The following is a 21,957-nucleotide window of genomic DNA, read 5'->3' as shown; positions in this document are numbered from 1 at the left end:
GAGAGAGAGAGAGAGAGAGAGAGAGAGAGAGAGAGAGAGAGAGAGAGGGAGCACAAAACCACGCAGACTCTATCCCTTCAATCAATAGCCTTTCCCTCCTTCCCTCCTCCCCTTTTCCTCCACTCCTCCGCTTCCACCACGGGCACGCAACACTCACGGAAAAACAAAAACAACAACACCAACACACCCAGCACACCACCAACACCACCACACCAACACACACCAGCACACACACCAACGGAGGAAGAACGGGAGGAGGCGGTAGTGAAGAAGGTGGAGGAGAAGGAGGAGGAGGAGGAGAAGGAGGTAGTGTTGCTTTCCCTCCTTCCCTCCCGGCTCTTCCCTCCGCCATGAGGCTCACCTGGTTCACCTGCCCACCCTAATTAACATGAAGGTGAGTGTGCACAGGTGTTTGGACAGGTGATAAGAATGTGGAAGTTTGTGATAGTGAAGGTGTGTCCCATTTCACTCCTTGCCGTGGGACATTAGTGAAAGATTAGTGATGGGTATATTTGCACCTGCCCACCCCAATTAACATGAAGGTGAGTGTGCACAGGTGTTTGGACAGGTGATAAGAAGGCGAAAGTTTGTGATAGTGAAGGGGTGTCCCATTTCATTCCTTGCCGTGGGACATTAGTAAAAGATTAGTGATGGGTATATATCTGCACCTGCCCACCTTAGTAATTAGCATAAAGGTGATTACAGGTGTTTGGACAGGTGATAAAGAGGTGAAAGTATGTAGCAGTGAAGGTGGGTTCCCTCTTTAATGTGTGAGGTTGAGCGTTACTGAAGGAAGACTATGTTATATAATGGGTACTGTTCCACCTGTCCCTCGTAATATAGATGATTACAGGTATTTAGAGGTGAGAAGAAGGTGAAAGTGTGTGATTGTGAAGGTCGGTCGCTTTATTATGTGAGGTTGAACATTACTAAAGGGAGACTATGTTATATGATGGGTATTGTTCCACCTGCCCATGGTAATAAATATAGAGATGATTACAGGTATTTAGAGGTTAGAAGAAGGTGAAACTATGCGATTGTAAAGGTCGGTCTCTCTTTATTATGTGAGGCTGAGCATTACTAAAGGGAGACTATGTTATATGATGGGTACTGTTCCTCTTGACCCTCGTAATAAATAGATGATTACAGGTATTTAGAGGTTAGAAGGTGAAACTATGCGATTGTAAAGGTCGGTCTCTCTTTATTATGTGAGGCTGAGCATTACTGAAGGGAGACTATGTTATATGATGGGTACTGTTCCACCTGCCCCTCGTAATAAATAGATGATTACAGGTATTTAGAGGGGAGAAGACGGTGAAAGTATGTGACGGTGATGGTGGGTTCCTCTTTATTATGTGAGGTTGAGCATTACTAAAGGGAGACTATGTTATACGATGGGTACTGTTCCACCTGCCCCTCGTAATAAATAGATGATTACAGGTATTTAGAGGTGAGAAGAGGGTGAAAGTATGTGATTGTGAAGGTCGGTCTCTCTTTATTACGTGAGGTTGAGCATTACTGAAGGGAGACTATGTTATATGATGGGTACTGTTCCACTTGCCCCTCGTAATAAATGTGGAGATGATTACAGGTATTTAGAGGTGAGAAGAAAGTGAAAGTATGTGATTGTAAAGGTCGGTCTCTCTTTATTATGTGAGGTTGAACGTTACTAAAGGGAGACTATATTATATGATGGGTACTGTTCCACCTGCCCCTCGTAATAAATGTGGAGATGATTACAGGTATTTAGAGGGGAGAAGAGCGTGACAGTATGTGACTTTATATTGCTTTATTTTTTAATATATAGTTTACGGAAGATAAATCAAGGCGTGTCTTAGTGAAATAACCAAAGACTAAAATAACATAAAAAAGAGTTGGTTCTACGTAAGTCTTAATGATCCCCAGAGGTTTCGCCTTTCACTTTTTTTCTAATTTTAGTTTTATTTTTCTCTTTTTTTACGAGACAAAGAAAGAGCTTGTACGAGTGAAAAAATCTACAGCTAAAGGAAGAGGAAAAAAAAGAAAGCTGTTTCTGCCTTAAAGTACAGACCGTGAGCTTTCGTCTTTTACTCTTCATTTTTTTTTTTTTTTACACAAAGGTCGGTATTATAAGACGGGCGCCGGCCAGATTCCCCCCCTGGACAATTTCCCCCCCTGAGACATTCCCCCCTGGACACATTCCCCCCTGGACACGTTCCCCCCTGGATACATTCCCTCCTGGACACGTTCCCCCCTGGACACATTCCCTCCTGGACACGTTCCCCCCTGGACACATTCCCCCCTGGACACGTTCCCCCCTGGATACATTCCCCCTGGGCATATTCCCCTGACACATTCCTCCTGGACACGTTCCCCTGGACACATTCCTCCTGGACACTTTACCCCCTGGACACATTCCCCCCTGGACACGTTCCCCCCTGGATACATTCCCCCTGGGCATATTCCCCCCTGGACACATTCCACCCTGGACACATTCCACCCTGGACACGTTCCCCCCTGGATACATTCCCCCTGGGCATATTCCCCCCTAGACAATTTCCCCCCTGAGACATTCCCTGGACACATGCCCCCTGGACATGTTACCCCTGGATACATTCCCTGGGCATATTCCCCTAGACAATTTCCCCCTGAGACATTACCCCCTGGACACGTTCCCCCCTGGATACATTCCCCCTAGGCATATTCCCCTCTGGACATTTTCCCCCGCAAACATCCCCTCCCTACATTCATTCACTTGCCCCTTCGGTCCTGACTCAACCACTTTCAGCTTTTACCATCCCTCCTTTCCTCGTTCTTTCTTCGATGCTTGCTTTCCCTCCTCTCCCTCTTCAAACTTTATAAGACACATTCACTTCTCATATCAACTATTTCTAAAGGCCAAAGACGGGGTCAATCGGGTTCTAATGAGTGTTTCTTTAGGTTCACGATACAGAGGAAGGGTCAGACATTACCACCAGGGTCATGAAACTACCCCTGGAAATGCCCACAACTCCTACGAAAGCCTTGCCAAATACGTGACCTTGGGCGACAAGTGTTTTAAAATACGACCCAAAGAAAGAAGGCGCGTATTAGTAAAACTATTTAAAGCTAGAAAAACGGAAAAAAAAGGTTGGCTTGAAGTCTTCTAGAGGCAATAGCAAGGCCACACTAGACAATAACGGCAAAGTGTCTGGAGTTCGTCAAAATCGCTCTCAAAAGGGTTTACGTTTCAAGCTCTAGCGACAAAACTACTGGGATTAGGGAAATGTTATGCATCATATTGGAAAGCACATTGATAGCGCTAAAGTATTTGTTAAATAAGTTTTTTTTAAATTATCAAAAAATGAGTGGGTTTCAAGGTTGGGAACTCAAAAATAGGGTTTTTTCAGAGTCGTTTTTTTGCCCTTTCGAGTCGGTTTTTGAGCACGGTCGCTTATTAAAAAAAAATATAGCCCTTTCATTTTGCCGTCGATTGATACTAAAAACATTTATGTAGCCCCAGAAATAAGGGAGTTATGGCGATTCGCACCAAAACGATTGATTTTCTAAAATTCGCGGCTTAATGACAGGGCTGGGGCAAGTTTCCGGTCCATAGTGTAGGGTTCACTGTTTTTAACAATCTTTTTCATTTTCTATGCGATTAAGAAAAAAAATAACAAAGTGCTCGAACATTATTCAAGACAATTCGATACCTTTACGAGTACTCTTCCTTTTTAAACGCAGCAATCTTTTGTTTTTTTTTCTTATTAACTTCATATTTTTCATTTTGTATTCGATAAAGAAGAAAAAATTAAAGTGCTTGAGCAATATTCAAGACAATTCGATACCTTTACGAGTATTCTCTTCCTTTTTAAACGCAGCAATCTTTTTTTTTTATCTTTTTTAACAATCTTTTTCATTCTGTATGCGATTAGAAAAAAAATAACAAAGTGCTTGAGCAATATTCAAGACAATTCGATACCTTTACGAATACTCTCTTCCTTTATAAACGCAGCAATCTTTTTTTTTATCTTTTTTAACAATCTTTTTCATTCTGTATGCGATTAGAAAAAAAATAACAAAGTGCTTGAGCAATATTCAAGACAATTCGATACCTTTACGAATACTCTCTTCCTTTATAAACGCAGCAATCTTTTGTTTTCTTTTTAACTTCATCTTTTTCATTTTCTATGCGCTTAACAAAAAAAAAATGAAAGTGCTTGAGCAATATTCAAGACAATGCGGTACCTTCACGAGTACTCTTCCTTTATAAACGCAACAATTTTTTTTTTATCTTTTTTAACAATCTTTTTCATTTTCTATGCGATTAAGAAAAAAACAAAGTGCTTGAGCAATATTCCAGACAATGCGGTACCTTCACGAGTACTCTTCCTTTATAAACGCAACAATTTTTTTTATCTTTTTTAACAATCTTTTTCATTTTCTATGCGATTAAGAAAAAAAACAAAGTGCTTGAGCAATATTCAAGACAATTCGAAACCTTTACGAGTACGCTCTTCCTTTTTAAACGCAGCAATCTTTTTTTTTTTCTTTTTAACTTCATCTGTTTTTCATTTTGTATACGATAAAGAAGAAATAACAAATAGTGCTTGAGCAATATTCAAGACAATTCAATACCTTTACGAATACTCTCTTCCTTTTTAAACGCAACCATCATTTATTTTCCTTTTTAACTTCGTCTTTTTTCATTTTGTATGCGATAAAGAAAAAAAAATGAAAGTGATTGCGCAATATTTAAGACAATTCGATACCCTAACAACTACACTCTTCCTTTTAAAACGCAGCAATCTTTTTTTTCTTTTTAACTTCATCTTTTTCATTTTGTATGCTATAAAGAAAAAACTGAAAATGCTTGTGCGATATTCAAGACAATTCGATACCCTTACCACTACACTCCTCCTTTTTAAATGCAACAAAGAAGAATCCGTGTATTGAAACCGGTTGTGTAACTTTCAAGGGAATCCAAGACCATCCATAAGACTTGAATTATGGAGGAGCTACTTGACCTATCCGTGTGACACTGTTCCGAGTCGTTGCTTCGTGTCTGTACTCCTTGTGTTGTTTAGTCCGTCGTGCATCTATTTAAATGAAAAGAAATAAGAACGGAAGGAAAGAAGGAAAGCTCGAATGGAAGCAAAAGATGTAAACAAGGAGAGATGAACGAGATAAAGGAGTTGATACATAAGGGGTTGGTCTAAGGGCCATATTTTTAAACATTTCTGCGCCCCAAAACACGTAATTTACTAGTATTTCGTGGGAGTTTAGGGCATTTCCAGAGGTACTTTTATGACCGTGGTGGTAGTCTGAGCCTTCTTCTGTACCGTGAACCTAAAAGAACACTCATTAGAACTCGATTAACCTCCTTTTTGGCCTTTGGAAATAGTTGGTGTGGAGGGTGGGAGCATCTGACAATACCAACCTTAATTAACCCTTTCCTTGCGCGCGGTGTGGATGCGACTCTCCCCTCAGGCGCAGTCGGGCAGCCCAATGTGGGGTCTCTTTTAACCTCTGTATCTCAAAAACTATTTAAGGGCGGTATTTTCAGACGCTCCCTCCTCACACAACAAATACTTATAAATGCCACAAAGGTTATCAGAAAGGTTCCCATGAGTTTTTTTTCACGTTCATTATTACCACCAGGGTCATAAATCTATACCCATGGAAATACCTACAACTCCTACGAAAGCCTTATCAAATGTGTGAGTGAAAGGGTGGTATGCTCAGACGCTGCCTCCTCAAACAAAAAATATTTATAAATGCCACAAAGGTTATCAGAAAGGTTCCCATGAGTTTTTTTCACGTTCATGGTACAGGAGCTTTGTCATATTACCACCAGGGTCATAAATCTATACCCATGGAAATACCTACAACTCCTACGAAAGCCTGATCAAATGTGGGTGGATGAGCCCTGAAACGTTTAAGAATATGGCCCTAGGTCGGTATTACAAGACACATTCGCTTGTCACATCAGCTATTTCTAAAGGTCAAAGAAGGGGTCAGTCGGGTTCTAATGAGTGTTTCTTTAGGTTCATGGTACAGAGGAAGGGTCACACTACCACCAGGGCCATAAAACTACCTTTGGATATGCCCACAACTCCTACGAAAGCCTTGTCAAATATGTGTTCTTGGGCGGCGAAATGTCTTATAATACGACTAAATATATATACTCTTAAACATTGCGGCCCCCTAGCACACACTCATCTGACAAGACTTTCGTAGGGGTTGTGGGCATTTCCATGGGGGGGTAGTTTTATGAAAGGTGGTAGTTTGAAGCAATTTTTTTTTTTTTTTTTTTACAACAAAGGAGACAGCTCAAGGGCTCAAAAAAAAAGGAAACAATAAAAAAAAAGCCCGCTACCCGCTGCTCCCATAAACAGAATCAAAAGAGGTGGCCGAAAGAGAGGTCAATTTCGGGAGGAGAGGTGCCCTGTACTTTGAACGTGAAAAATAAATACTCAGGGGAACGCTATTAATTTATTTTTCTGCCTTTGGATACAACTGATATGAGGGATTGTCACTGAGCGGTGCCAGTCTCTACATAAGTGTTTGTAGTAGTTCGCAAGCAATGAAAGTAAGACTGGAAACATACCCTTTGAAACTAAGCAAGCAAATACTTTTTTTTTAAAGCCCTTGGTTCTACGATATGGTTTAACGGGAAAATGTTACCCGAAGCTGTTAAAAGGATGAATGGCAAGCATAAATAAATAAAAATGATGATATGAACGTACATAAAAAAATCAAAACACTAAAATATATAAACAAATTAGCCCCTAATAATTCAAATAAAAACTAATGATAACAAATAAAATATAAGAATAGAAAAGAAGAAAATAATAATAATAATAATAATAATAATAATAATAATAATAATAATAATAATAATAATAATAATAATAATAATAATACGTAATAATAAAAGTTAAATAAAAATCTAGAGAGGGTGATAAGACGATATTATCTAGTTTTTCTTTTTTGCCGAGTTTGTGAAAATTAATCCTGTTTTCTTTTTCTGTTATGAGGTAGAAAAGGTGAATTAGTTCATGACGACGACGATGATGATGATGATGATATATTACTGTGCTTTTTTTATAATTAATGTAAGTAGTGTGTCATCCAGCAATTTAAATACACACACACACACACACACACACACACACACACACACACACACACACACAACACCACAACTCCTCCTCTTCCACCTGCAACAACAGTAAGATTATCATTATCTATCACGTACAAAAGTCACTAGCTGGCACTCCGCGCTGAAGGATACGCCCCAAGATTCTAGAGCGAGTCCTTGAGTAAGCCGCGTTGAGTCAGTGCCCGGCAGCCAGTTAGCCGCGAACCGCCTCGGGCACCGTAAGAGGGGAATGGCTCGTGCCCCTCATCAGCTTTACAAGAGCCTACACCCCATCTGTTCCCCTGTGACTCCCTCCAGCCTGCAGGTCACCCTAGGACATAAGAAAACCAATCACACCTCCTCCTCCTCCTCCTACTACTACTACTACTACTATTACTACTACTACTACTACTACTACTACTACTACTACTACTACTACTACTACTGCTTCTATGACAAGTCCAGATACCCCCTAGAAAAGCATTATAACGCCAGCTGGTAACCTCCCCCCTTGATAGACTTCCATTTTTTTACCATATTATTATAAGTCTAGCCTGATATACCAGCAAATTATTATTATCTTAAGGTATTTTTCTTGATAAGTTTATGTTAGGGTGTTAAAGAATCTCAGACAGATTTAAAATGGAAATGTTCGCTTGCCATTTACATACTTGATTTTCACATTTCTTTATAGACACAAGACACACAATCTGAGTATGTTGCCTTACGTGTGCCTCCACCCATCCCCCCCCCACCCCCCTGGCGCACAATAATGCACCATACCCCGTCCCTCCCCCTTGTGAGTCACGTCATTCTTATACAACCCCTGACCACTACTACTGCTGATACTTTTCCTCGTCCTCCTCCTCTTACTACTACTACTACTACTACTACTACTACTACTACTACTACTACTACCACTACCACTACCACTACCCTCTCCCCATCACCTCTCTCACCTCTCCACACACCTGCCCACCCACACCTGACCTTCCCCCATTGCAGGTGTGGTCGTGGGCGTGGGTGCTGGCGTGGGTGGTGGCGTGGGCGGCGGGGAGCGCGACGCCGGTGAAGGAGAGGCTGTTGAACATTGGCGGCATCTTTCCCATTGGCGGCTCCGATGGCTGGCAGGGCGGACAGGTAAGGCAGAGGGCAGGGGTGTGTGTGTGTGTGTGTGTGTGTGTGTGTGTGTGTGTGTGTGTGTGTGTAAAATAATAATAATAATAATAATAATAATAAATGGTTTATTCATGTGTAGGCACCCATAAGGCTAAGAGAGAGAGAGAGAGAGAGAGAGAGAGTGTAACCCCACCATAGAATAATAGACAAGATAACCTAACACCTCCTCCTCCTTCTCCAGGCCTGCCAGCCCGCCGCCATGCTCGCTATGGAGGACGTCAACGCCAAGCCTGACCTCCTGCCCGGCTACACGCTCAACCTCGCCTGGAACGACTCCCTGGTAAGTGAGAACTCTCATGCGGCTTGGGTTCACTTTCTTAAACATCTTGGGCTCCCATTACGACTATTTCCCAAGCCCACAGAGAAGATTATGCGGTTTTCATGGGCGAATTTCCCGTTCAATATACTGAAGTTGTGTAAAATTATCACTAGGATCATAAAACAGTCCATGAAAACCCCACTAATTCTACGAGAGGCTTTCCAAACAGGAGAACTGAGGCGCCGACACGTTAAAGAGTAAGGGCTTGTTGTCTATTTGTGTATCCATTAATTATCATTTCCTGTTAGTACCTTTTCCATTTTTTCTCCTGCACTCAACCTTTTTTATTAATTAAATCTTCTCATTCAAGAAATAAGATGTGATACCACTACTACAATATAGTTTAGTCACACCTCATTTGGAATATGAAATGCAGATTTGGTCTCGTCATTGCGAAGGACATTGCTAAGTTTAGTGTTCGATGTAGGGCAACAAAGATCTCCTCCTTGTGCAACAAACCCTATGACTTTTGCTCTCCCATAAGAATCGTCGTCTTCGAGAGAGACTAATCAAATGTATCAAAATGCTTAATGGCTTTACGAATGTGGGAAAAACCAAATTGTTTATGATCGGCGGCACGTCTCGATCAAGAAAAAGATGGCACCAAACTGAAGTGTAAACAAATCATTCAGACCTCCATTTCTTTGACACCGGACACGATCTCATATCATCATTATGGGCCGCTTTCACAGTCATTTTGTTTGTTTTGATCGTTACCAATGGCGGCGATCGACGCTATAATTTTCCACGTGAAACTGGCCTATGGGGTAGTGGCGGCTGCAGAGGAAGCGAGAGGTGTTGAGAGTGTGTGGCAAGGTGCAGGGCTAGGCTAACCCCGCAACCGCCAGTTCTACGTGGAAACACAATAGCGGCGATCGCAGCCATTGGTAACGATCAAAACAAAGTGACTGTGAAAGCGGCCCTATGTCTACGTTGTTTTAGCCGCTCTTTCTTTGGTCTCCCCCAGTGCGAGCCAGGGCTGGGTGCCGCGGTGATGTATGACCTGCTCTACAACCAGCCCATCAAGCTCATGCTGCTGGGGGGCTGCTCCACCGTGTGCACTACCATCGGGGAGGCGGCCAAAATGTGGAACCTGGTGGTGGTGAGTGCCTGTGCATCTGTGTGTGTGTGTGTATGTGTGTGTGTGTGTGTGTGTGTGTGTGTGTGTTACAACAAAGGGCACACAAAAAAGGAAACAATAATAAAAAAAAAGCCCGCTACTCGCTTCTCCTAAAAAAAAAAAAATCAAAAGAGGTGGCCGAAAGAGAGAGAGAGAGAGAGAGAGAGAGAGTGTGGGTGGGTGTGGGTGTGTGGGTGTGTGTGTGTGTGTGTGTGTGTGTGTTTCGTGATTAATTTTTGCCTTTTGTTTTTTTTATCTATTTTACTTTGTCTATAATTTAAGCTTTTTTTTAATTAGTATTGCGTAGATAATAACCGAATTTTTGTTTCTTGTAGTATTGACTATTATGATGTTCCACTGCAGTTTTATTGAGGATTTTACGTATTATGTGGCTTATAAAAAAGAAATTAGCAATCAATCAATTAATCTATTTATCTATCTATCTATCTGCCCCTCCCTTTCTTCACTTGTCCTCCCCTCTTATTTATATCCTTTTCCCTTAATTAACTCTACTTTCCCCTTTCTTTATCCACTTCATCTCGCCTCCCTCTTTCCCTTTTCCTCCTCGTCATACTTCACATTTTCTCCATCCATTTCCTTCTCCCTTCACTTAATCACACCTCTCCTTTTTTTTCCCCTTTCACGTCTCATCTATTCCCATTCCTCCCTCTCCCTCTTACCTCCCCCTTTTTCCCCTCCTCGTCATACTTCCCCTTTTCCTTTCCCCCACTCTTCTCCCGTCACACCTTCTCTCCATCTTCTACATCCATTTCCTTCTCCCTTCACTTAATCACACCTCTCCTTTTTTTTTCCCTTTCACGTCTCATCTATTCCCATTCCTCCCTCTCCCTCTAACCTCCCCCTTTTCCTTTCCCCCACTCTTCTCCCGTCACATCTTCCCTCTTCTCCTTTCCCCTCACGTCTCACCTACCACTCCCGTCTCCTCCTGACAGCTCTCCTACGGGTCAAGCTCCCCCGCCCTCTCAGACAGGCAGCGGTTCCCTACCTTCTTCAGGACGCATCCCTCGGCCACAGTGCACAACCCCACACGTATCAGGATCATGCAGAAGTACAACTGGTCCCGCGTGGCCATCCTGCAGCAGGCCGAGGAAGTCTTCATTTCGGTAAGCTCCTGAAAAATGACAAAGGAGGGGGATGGTTAGCTATTCATTCGGGGTCAGCTTTTGGTTTTGCTTCTGCTGGTGAATAGTTGCCAAATTATCGTACTCATCGCATTGAATTGTCGTAGTTTCTGACGGATAACTATACCAAAAAACACAAAAAGCATCAATAAATAACAGTTTTAACGCTAACTTTAATATTCTATCGTGGTTTGTGTGGTTGCGGTAGTCTTCGAGCCTTAAAATGATAAATGCCATGTTCAGAGTACGACCATTTGGCAACGCTGGTGATGAGAGGAAACATTTAAGGTATTTTTCGTGGCATAACATTACCGGATAGGTGTGAATATTAGTACTGTGAATAATACACGCCTCAATACCACCGCCACAACCACGTTACACCCTCCTTCATCCCCCTTCAGTTAGTTGTTCATTCGAGTTATGCTTTATTTTGTTTGGCTTCTGTTGGTTGAGAGAAAACATTTAGGTATTTTCCGTGGCATATCATTACGGGATAGGGGTGAATATTAGTACTATAAATAATACCCCCCCCACCAGTAAAAAAAAAAAAAAAGAAAACGACAATACTAAAGATTACACCCACACCACCACCACCACCACCACCCTCCTTCATCCCCCTTACAGGCAGTGGAAAACCTTCAAAATGTAAAAGAAAAGAAAAAGAAAACGACCACAATACTGAAGATCACACCCACACCACCACAACCACCACCACGTAACACCCTCCTTCATCCCCCTTACAGACACTGGAAAACCTCGAAATGTAGAAGAAAAAGAAACAAAAAACTACCAAAAACTAACACCCACACCACAACCACAACCACAACCACCAACACCCTCCTTCATCCCCCTTACAGACACTGGAAAACCTCAAAATGTAGAAGAAAAAGAAACACAAAACTACCAAAAACTCACACCCACACCACAACCACAACCACCAACACCCCTCTTTCACCCCCCTGGAAACCTTCGAAATGCAAAAGAAGAGAAGCAAAACTACCAAAAACTCACACCCACACCACCACCACAACCACCTAACACCCCTCCTTCATCCCCCTTCCACGCCCTTACAGACAGTGGAGGACCTCGAACTCCGCTGCAAGGACGCCAACATTGAGATCGTGACCCGCCAGAGCTTCCTGACCGACCCCACCGACGCCGTGCGGAACCTGAAGAGGCAGGACGCGCGCATCATCGTCGGCCTCTTCTACGTCAACGCCGCCAGGAGGGTGCTGTGTGAGATCTACAAGAATACGCTATACGGGAAGAGCTACGTGTGGTTCTTCATTGGTAAGGGAGTGTCGGAAGGTCGTGGAGTGAGGTTAGGTTAGGTGGGTTGTTTACTTTTTTTTATTTTTTTCTCTCTTCCCTTCCTTTCCTTTGTTCATTCTCTCTCTCTCTCTCTCTCTCTCTCTCTCTCTCTCTCTCTCTCTCTCTCTCTCTCTCTCTCTCTCTCTCTTCTGGGGTTAGGTTAGGTTAGGTGGCTTGTTTCCTTCTTTCTTTTTTTCTCTCTTCCCTTCCTTTCCTTTTTCATTCATTCATTCATTCATTCTCTCTCTCTCTCTCTCTCTCTCTCTCTCTCTCTCTCTCTCTCTCTCTCTCTCTCTCTCTCTCTCTCTCTCTCTCTCTCTCTCTCTCTCTCTCTCTCTCTCTCTCTCATTTACCTACTTTAAAAATAATATTGTCTTCGATCAGTCTTTCATAGCTTTAAAAGTGTAAAAAATAATAATAATAGTAAAGCCTTTCTTGAACTTGTAATAACTCTCTCTCTCTCTCTCTCTCTCTCTCTCTCTCTCTCTCTCTCTCTCTCTCTCTCTCTCTCTCTCTCCTTTGTTGTTCACCTGCAACAATAAACTATTAATCTCTCTCTCTCTCTCTCTCTCTCTCTCTCTCCGCAGGGTGGTACGAGGACAACTGGTTCGAAAATCACCTGCAGGAGGAAAACTTGAACTGCACGAAGGAGGAGATGCGGCAGGCGGCGGAGGGACACCTGACAACTGAGGCTTTGATGTGGAACAAGGACAACGAGAAGACGATTTCAGGCATGGTAAGGACGCGACATTTGACCATACATGAGGTTGTTTACTTGTGCCTCCCCTACTTCTCTTTTTCTGATCATCCTGTGCTATTTTCATCACTTATTTTCTGTTTATATCACCTTCAAAATACTTATGGCTCTCCCTCCTTATCTCTCTCCTCATCCCCCTTCACCATATATTTATAACAGACATCGTAAAATAGCATCTATAATATGCCTACTCTAATACTCTATTCGCATTAGTTTTGAATATAAGCCCCTCACCCCTCTCCTAATATACGGTATGTGTTAATTAACATAGTAAGAAAATGTCTCTCCACAACTAAACTCCACTCACATTGCTCCTTCCACTTTACCCTTATTGGTGGAGGTTGGGAAAGGAAAAAAAATCTTATTGGTGAGTGGAAAACAAACACACACACAAAAAAAGGACAGGTGATTGAATGATTGATAGTTTACTGTTGCAGGTAAACATCTTGGTTAGGCTGGCCTGCGCGGGGCTAATAAAGTTGAATGAAGAGCAATATATATTTTTTTCACAGACTGCAGGTGACTTTCGGCTTAGACTAAACGAAGCACTCATCAAGGAGGGCTACGAGAACCAGAGCACACCTGTAGGCTACCAGGTGAGTAAATATATACCTTAATTAATGCCTCCACCTTTCCTCCCAATTCTGTATAGACCTAGGGAAACCAGTGTAAGCTATATATTTTTTGCTTTATATTATTTTAGCTATTGGTTAGTATCTGCAGTAAAAAATATAAAATGGGGTAGTTGCAGATGAATTACTAACGGGGACATAGATATTATATAGTGCAATAACGGCTTAGAGAGAGAGAGAGAGAGAGAGAGAGAGAGAGAGAGAGAGAGAGAGAGAGAGAGAGAGAGAGAGAGGTAGTTTCAGATGAATTATATAGTACAATAACGTCTAAGAGAGAAAGAGAGAGAGAGAGAGAGAGAGATCAGCTGATTCATTCATAACATTGGACTTTCCCCTCACTGTTTTCCATTTCCCTTACAATATAACAACTTCCCGCATCCTCTACATAATTCCAGCTCTTCCTCATACACTCAACTCCCTTCTTTTTCAACTTCCTTTTTCGTGCTTAACTGATTCACCCATAATATAAGCTTCCCTTCCCTACTTCCTATTTCACACAATCTAACAACATCCCGTAATCTCCACATCATTATGGCTTTTCCTTATACACTAATTTAACTCTCCTCAGCTCCCTCACAACCCAAGAGCCTTACAAACGCTAATTTCTTACTATAACCCCGAGCTTCCTTCTACCACGCGGTCTCTCCTCGTCACCGCCATTACTCAAACTCATGTACCATCCCAGACCACGTACTAAAGCTACTATTTCACCCTTTTAGATCAGTGTTTCCCATTTTACACCTCTACTTTACTATTTGAGATCATTTATTTTATTTCTCCCCGCTTTTCAGCACTCACATCCCCTTTGGTGTACTTTACAACAATAAATATTTCAATGCAATTAATTTTCTTTTTATCCAAGCGCACCCCAAGTTTCTCCCTTCTCACTAACATGTCCTTTTACTTCCCCATTCTGCCCTTTGAGATTACCCATAAGCCACTTCTTTTTCCCCCACTCGATCCCTCTCATCCCCTCATCCCTCTCGATCCCTCTCTTCGTTCATTTTTTCCCACTTTTCATTACATTTTTACCCACTCAATCCCTCCCATCTTTCTCCCCTCATCCCTCTCGATCCCTCTCTTCGTTCTGCCCTTTGAAATCATCCATAAGCCATTTTTTTCCCACTCATTACATTTTTACCCACTCAGTCCCTCTTATCTTTCTCCCCTCATCTTCTTTTTTCCCCTTTTCATTACATTTTTCCCCACTCAATCTCCCCCCGTAAGCCATTTTCCCCACTTTTCATTAAAATTATTCTCCTCTCAATCCCTCCCATCTTTCTCCCCTCATCCCTCTCTCTCTCTTCGTTCTGCCCTTTAAGATCACCTGCCACTTATTTTTTCCTCTTTTCGTTACATTTTTCCCCACTCAATCTCCCCCCATAAGCCATTTTTTCCCTACTTTCCATTACATTAGTCTCCCCTCATCCCTCTCCCTCTCTTCGTTCTGCCCTTTGAGATCACCTGCCACTTCTTTTTTCCCCTTTTCATAACATTTTTCCCCACTCAATCTCCCCCCATAAGCCATTTTTTCCCTACTTTCCATTACATTATTCTCCCCTCATCCCTCTCCCTCTCTTCGTTCTGCCCTTTGAGATCACCTGCCACTTCTTTTTTCTCCTTTTCATAACATTTTTCCCCACTCAATCTCCCCCCGTAAGCCATTTTTTCCCCACTTTTCATTAAAATTATTCTCCTCAATGCTCATCCCTCTCTCTCTCTTCGTTCTGCCCTTTGAGATCACCTGCCACTTCTTTTTTACCCTTTTCATAACTTTTCCCCACTCAATCTGCCCCCGTAAGCCATTTTCCCCATTTTCCATTACATTATTCTCCCCTCATCCCTCTCCCTCTCTTCGTTCTGCCCTTTGAGATCACCTGCCACTTCTTTTTTGCCCTTCTCAGTACATTTTTCCCCAGTCAGTCTCCCCCCATAAGCCATTTTTTCCCACTTTTCATTAATTATCCTCCTCTCATCCCTCTCCTCTTCGTCCCGCAGGAGGCCCCACTCGCCTATGACGCCGTGTGGAGTGTGGCCTTGGCGCTGAACAAGACCATGGAGACTCTGGCAACAGTGAACAGGTCCATTGAGGAGTTCACATACACTAATAAGGAAATTGCGGACGAGTTGTACAAGGCCATGAACGCCACGCAGTTTCTTGGGGTCTCGGTGTGTGAATTATAGTTTTTTTACGTGTTATGATACCTGCATGTGCTAATTACAGGGACAGACTTTAGTATCCAACAAATATGATGCATGAGCCGACCTAGTAAGCATGAGTAAAAAGTATAAGGAGCATGGAAAAAGGTACAAGCAAGTCATATAGATCACGGCAGCCACTATAAATAAAATTCGCCTGCGCCACTAACAGGCTGGGGCCATCCGAGAGGCCCCTCAAGAGAACCTACTGGCGCTACAGGCAGCACCTAGATATATTAAAAAAAAAGTAATTATGCAGGTGTGTGAATTGTAGCCATGAGTCCTTTACACACCTGCTTGCGTTGATTGCAGGGGCGAGTGGCCTTCAGCAACGACGGTGACAGAATAGCGTGGACGCAAGTGGAGCAGATGATCCAGGGCCGCTACCATAAGCTGGGCTACTTCGACGTGCAGACAGACAACCTCACGTGGTTCAACAGGGAGCAGTGGATAGGTAAGAGAAGAAGAGAGGGGCTGGGGGAAGATTTCAAGTTTTCAGATCTCATTTGTACGAGAACATAAAACAAGTGTAGTGACCCGCCCGATGCGCAAAGCCATCAAAATCAACTTAGCCAGTGGGGCACCTATTCAATTGAATGGTAAAGTGCTGTGGCTTCCAGTGTAGCTGGTTGCGGATTTAATCCTCATTATCAGAAATCTATAGTTCGCTCTCTCTGGAATAGATTAATTTCTCATATGATATGTTTTTGGATGTTGGGCACCTCCCATTAGACTGGTGGCAGCGGTGGGATTCACTCGAGTTGTATCTAACCCCATTTGGGGCAGAAGACTGCCTGGGCAGATTCATAGCTAGATGTGCTAACCACTTTACCCTAGAGGCATCTGGTTTATTTAATGGTTCTCTTTTGCAGGGGGTAAAGTGCCTCCAGACCGAACCATTGTAAGGCGCCAGCTGCGGACGGTCTCTCTGGGGCTCTTCATCAGCATGTGCACCATCAGTGCTGTGGGGGCCTTGTGGGCGATGCTTCTCCTTGTCTTCACCTTTGTCAACAGGCACAGGAGGTAAAGTATGGTCAGGAGGAGGTAATTCCCATAGGGCTAGTTCCACACTCACACAGTGGGTCTGTAAGCACCCAAACCACTTGACTGACTAACCATCACTCACTTCCCATTCAGGCTTACCCACCATCACCCATTATCCCTGCAGACTAACCCACCATTACCCATTTCCCCTTTAGGCTCATCCAGTTGTCACATCCGGCCTGCAACAACATCACGCTGGTGGGCATCATGCTGTGTCTGGGCTCCATCTTCCTGCTGGGTCTTGACGGGCAGTTTGTGGGCAAGCAGCAGTTCCCGATGGTCTGTGGGCTGAGGGCTTGGTGTCTGTCTTTGGGCTTTACCCTCGCCTACGGAGCCATGTTCTCCAAGATCTGGCGTGTACACAGACTCACTACCAAGACTAAGATGGAGAATAAAGTGGTTAGTGGAGTGTGAATTAGCACCTGTTTATATGTGTATGGTAAGATCCTGAATAATGTGAGAATATAGCATGTGCCATATAAACATAGTGCCACTCAAAAATAATGAAGAATTAATCACAAAGAGCCACACCCACAACAAACTAAAGAATATTTAATTGCAGTGATTATTTAAGCAAAATATGATACAATTAAATACAGAAATACCTCGGTTTACAAGTGCCTTACTCTACGAGTGTTTTGATTTACGAGCAAGAAAAATTCACTTAAAACACCTTGGTTTACGAGCGGTGACTTGGTGTACGAGCATCCTTTTTGTACAAGTTGAAGATGCAAGTGTGGGTTCCCTTTGTTCACCGCAAGACGAGAGCGCTCAGAGTGGAAAACAATGGGATTGGGGTCTCGCTCCGCATTGTTCACTCGCAGAAGTAGCATCTGTTCGTTTGTGTCCGCTTACATTTTTGCTCTAATGTGCAATCTTTGTGTTTTCAGCACTACAGTGTGCTTTCATTTTGGTTTATGAGTTTTTTGGTTTGCGAGCAAAAATTTGGAATGAATTAAGCTCATAAACTGAGGTATGACTGTACATTAAACTACTTTGCCAAGATTGGGCACTGAACTGCAACCAACAAAATTGAGAGCAAGCATTTTTTGTTGTTTGCAATACTTGTAATTCATGCCATTTGATGGCATGATATTTTGAACCCTGCTGTATGGGTTTATGTATATTTTTTTTTTTCTGTAACTGCATATGTAGGCTACAGATGTGTTGTTTTCTCACTTGGCATACATCCATCTCTCAGGGAACCAATTTTTTTTTTTTTTTTTTTTTTTTTTTTTTGTGTGTGTGTGTGTGTGTGTGTGTGTGTGTGTGTGTGCGAGGGAGCAAGCATACATACACATTCCCTTGTTTGCAGCGCGTGGAGCCATGGAAGCTGTACGTGATGGTGGGGGTGATGGTTGTGGTGGACATTGTGGTGCTGGGGGTGTGGCAGGGCGTGGACCCCCTGCAGAGGACCCTGGAGGTGTTCCCACTGGAGGTCCCTAAGAACACGGTGGAGGACATCAAGATCAAGCCAGAACTGGAGCACTGTGAGAGCCGCCACAACACTATCTGGCTGGGTGAGTGTGTCTTGAGTGAGTGTGTCTTGGGTGAGTTTGTCTTCGGTGAGTCTTGGGTGAGCGTGTCTTGGGTAAGTTTGTCTTTGGTGAGTCTTGGATGAGCGTGTCTTGGGTAAGTTTGTCTTTGGTGAGTCTTGGGTGAGCATGTCTTGGGTGAGTTTGTCTTTGGTGAGTCTTGGGTGAGTTTGTCTTTGGTGAGTCTTGGGTGAGTTTGTCTTTGGTGAGTCTTGGGTGAGTTTGTCTTGGGTGAGTCTTGGGTGAGCATGTCTTGGGTGAGTTTGTCTTCGGTGAATTTGTCTTTGGTGAGTCTTGGGTGAGCGTGTCTTGAACTGTGAGTTGATCGTGTTTGCACTTGTTCTTGCTCACCTTGTTACCTATGATCACCTGCTAATGTACACCTGGTTATGATAATCTATTTATATTTATCTATTCATATGTGCCAGGTTGTATTTGTTTGATAAGATTTACCTGCTTTGCACACCTTTTAGTATATACTTCAACATATTCACGTAGATCATATATATTTTTACTTATATGGAAGTACCCTATTATATTGACCTAGTTAACCCGGTAGTTGCAGGGATCATGTTTCTTAAAGGCCCCTCTAAGTGAGAAAAATGAGAAAAAATCATCACTCACGCAAACCATTTCATAATATAAATCAATGCATTTGTGATCAGTTTATACATCATCTATTTTGGGGGTTTATATCATGGCAAAAATTTGGCCCGTCGCTGGTAGTACATGGTAAAGCCCGTCGCTGCTACCGGGTTAAAAGATACAGGAATTTAACTATGAGCTATAGCTACTACTACTACTATGACTACTATAGCTACTACTACTACTACTACTACTACTACTACTACTGCTACTACTACTCACTACACTGCTTCTGCTTCTAGTGCCACCCCCACCACCTCTAAGCCCTTCTTCACACCCACAGGTCTCCTCTATGGGTACAAGGGCCTGCTGCTCATCTTTGGCCTCTTCCTTGCCTACGAGACGAGAAGCATCAAGCTGAAGCAGATCAATGACTCCAGGCTGGTATGTGATTCTTTTGGAGGAGGAGGAGGAGGAGGAGGAAGAACGAAGAGGAGTAGGAGAAGGTGCAAGAGGAGTAGGATGAAATATGAGATGCGAGAGGAAAGACAGATAGAATTACAGAGTTACAGAAAATGCCGAAGGAAGAGAAGAATTAGGTGAAGAATAAAAAGGATTAATGAACTATAAGAGTAGGAGCTGGAAGAGAAAGAGGAGCTGGAAAAAAGATGAGGAGAAACATGGAAAAACAAGGAACGAGAGAAGTAGGAGGATGGAAATAATAGGAGCTTGCAGATAAATAGATGCACAAGGTTATAAGGGATAGGTTTGACAGGAGAAAGAAAAAATATAAGAGTGACATTAATGAAAATACTGCTAACAACAAAAAATCATGAATAGAATAAAACATAATCCATTTCTGCATAAACAAACTTCCTCCCCTTTCACTGCCTATCATCATCAGGTTGGCATGAGCATCTACAACGTGGTGGTCCTGTGCCTCATCACGGCCCCCGTCACCCTCGTCATCTCCACCCAGCAGGACGCCTCCTTCGCCTTCGTCTCCTTCGCCATCATCTTCTGCTGCTTCCTCTCCATGGCCCTCGTCTTTGTTCCGAAGGTGGGTCGTGGCTTACCCTCATAACCTGAAAAAAAATCTTGCCCATTGTAACTTGTTGGAATATTGTCTACTTTGCTAGCCTTGTTGATATTCCAGAAACAACCACAAAAGACACTCATTTTATTTATAAACTTCATAGCATAACACCGTAATGCCTGCTAAATGTGTAATCGCTATTGATATTCCAGTTGCCACAAATTTTTGATATGTTTTAGGAGCAGTGAGTAGCAGGCTTTTTTTTCATTATTCTTTCCTTTTTTTCTGCCCTTGAACTGTCTCCTTTGCTGTAAAAAAAAAAAGTTGTGTTAACCCGGTAGCAGCGATGGGCCAAATTTGTGGCTTCACTGTGTAGCAGCGACGGGCCAAATTTGTGCCATGAAAAATAGATGATACATAATCTGATCACAAATGCTTTGATATATATTATAAGATGGTTTGTGTGAGGGGTGATTTTTCTCATTTTTCTCGCTTGGAGGGACCATTAAGAAACATGATCCCCGCTCTACCGGGTTAACATAAAAAAAGGATAGAGGAGGCTATGTGATTAGTACTTCCTTTCTTTACTCATATTTTTTCATTTCCTTGGATGTGGTCACTGTTACTTGTGTTATCATTATTTTGGTTTTTGCAGACTATAAATAAGTTCTCTTAATATAAAAAAAAAGGATAGAGGAGCCTATGTGATTTGTAATTCCTTCCTCTACTAATATTTCTTTCATTTCCTTGGATGTGGTCACTGTTACTTGTGTTATCATTATTTTGGTAGTAACAGACTATAAATAAGTTGTCAGTATAGAAAAAAGGTAGACGAGGCTATGTGAGTTGTGATTCCTTCCTCTACTACATACATATCTTTCATTTCCCTTCATCCGGTCACTGGTATTGGCATTATCACTATTCCAATCCCTGTTGCAGATCCTCGAGGTGATGCACCACCCTGGGGAGCGCGTGGAGTACACTGGAGATGGGGCGCCCAGCAAGGAGGAGGAGGAACGCTACCAGAAGCTGCTGAGGGAGAACGAGGACATGCAGAGACTGATTGCTGAGGTGTGTGTATGTGCGTGTGTTTTCTGGCTCTTGCACTCTCTCCCTTGCTCTCATTTTACACTCTCCTCTCTCTCTCTCATCCTGCCATGCCTTTTGAATTCTTCTGTAGGGAATTTTTCATGCTGCAAAGACTCCTCCCTCTCTCTCTTTCTCTCATCCCGCCATGCCATTTCAATTCTTCTGTAGGGAATTTTTCATGCTGCAAAGACTCCTCCCTCCCTCCCTTTCCCTCTTTCTCTCTATCTATTTTTCTGTGTGTCTGTTTCTCCTTTACTACTACCACCACTATCTCCTTCCCTCTCTATCTATTTCTCTTTCACTATTACCACCATTCATTCCCTTCCTTTCTCTCTGTCTGTTTCTCTGCGTCTGTCTTTCTCTTTGTCTCTGTCTCTCTCTTTCACTGGGGTCTCCTCCTCTTTTCCATGGCAGAAAGAGGAGAAAATCCGCCTCCTGAAGCTCAAACTACAGGAGCGTGCAGCCATTAGAAGCCGGGAAAAGCAACAACAGCAACAGCAGCAGCAACAACAGCAACAGCAACAACAGCAGCAGCAACAGCAGGCAGAGAACCACATCGCCATGAATGAACAGATGTCGCAGCAGCCACGAATACGACAAGGTGTGGTAGTAGTGGTAGTCATAGTGGTAGTGGCGGTAGCAGGCATAGTGTTAGTGGTAGTCTCCATAGTGATAGTGATAGTGTGATAGCCTGTAGCTTTGAGTGGTGGACTAAACTAAAGGCAGCGTCACACTCTATAGTCTATCTGGCACAGTGTCTGCTGAAGTCATGCCTCCCTCACATATGCTACCCAGATCACCTACCCTGATACATCTCTTTCACCTCCCTGCTAAGCTTGTCAAAGAGTGAGCTGCCACTACTTCAGGGCACCACAGACCATGGCAAACAGTATGTCAGTTGCTCTTC

General features: G+C 42.9%; 1 protein-coding gene across 4 annotated transcripts in view; it reads left to right on the top strand.

Annotated features, from left to right (window-relative positions):
- Window positions 1–80: 80 nt before the first annotated feature.
- The window catches only part of LOC127005514 (gamma-aminobutyric acid type B receptor subunit 1-like), a 28,219-nt gene continuing 6,342 nt past the window's right edge, over window positions 81–21,957 (top strand). Inside the window, exons 1-17 of one of the 4 annotated variants that reach the window (XM_050874432.1) lie at window positions 81–394; window positions 8,108–8,242; window positions 8,463–8,561; window positions 9,568–9,702; window positions 10,674–10,844; window positions 11,936–12,152; window positions 12,761–12,909; window positions 13,443–13,526; window positions 15,561–15,731; window positions 16,074–16,215; window positions 16,634–16,784; window positions 16,961–17,204; window positions 18,121–18,325; window positions 19,269–19,369; window positions 19,830–19,985; window positions 20,901–21,032; window positions 21,465–21,651. In XM_050874432.1, coding sequence (XP_050730389.1) covers window positions 389–394; window positions 8,108–8,242; window positions 8,463–8,561; window positions 9,568–9,702; window positions 10,674–10,844; window positions 11,936–12,152; window positions 12,761–12,909; window positions 13,443–13,526; window positions 15,561–15,731; window positions 16,074–16,215; window positions 16,634–16,784; window positions 16,961–17,204; window positions 18,121–18,325; window positions 19,269–19,369; window positions 19,830–19,985; window positions 20,901–21,032; window positions 21,465–21,651 — 2,485 coding nt within the window. In that variant the 5' untranslated portion in view covers window positions 81–388. Of the gene's footprint in view, window positions 395–7,308; window positions 7,428–8,107; window positions 8,243–8,462; window positions 8,562–9,567; window positions 9,703–10,673; window positions 10,845–11,935; window positions 12,153–12,760; window positions 12,910–13,442; window positions 13,527–15,560; window positions 15,732–16,073; window positions 16,216–16,633; window positions 16,785–16,960; window positions 17,205–18,120; window positions 18,326–19,268; window positions 19,370–19,829; window positions 19,986–20,900; window positions 21,033–21,464; window positions 21,652–21,957 lie in introns of those variants that run through there. The other 3 variants (XM_050874430.1, XM_050874433.1, XM_050874431.1) reach the window with 3 other exon arrangements.

This window comes from Eriocheir sinensis, chromosome 30 (genome assembly GCF_024679095.1).
Source record: "Eriocheir sinensis breed Jianghai 21 chromosome 30, ASM2467909v1, whole genome shotgun sequence".
Classification (NCBI taxonomy): domain Eukaryota; kingdom Metazoa; phylum Arthropoda; class Malacostraca; order Decapoda; family Varunidae; genus Eriocheir; species Eriocheir sinensis.
This window is presented reverse-complemented; position numbering and strand designations above follow the sequence as displayed.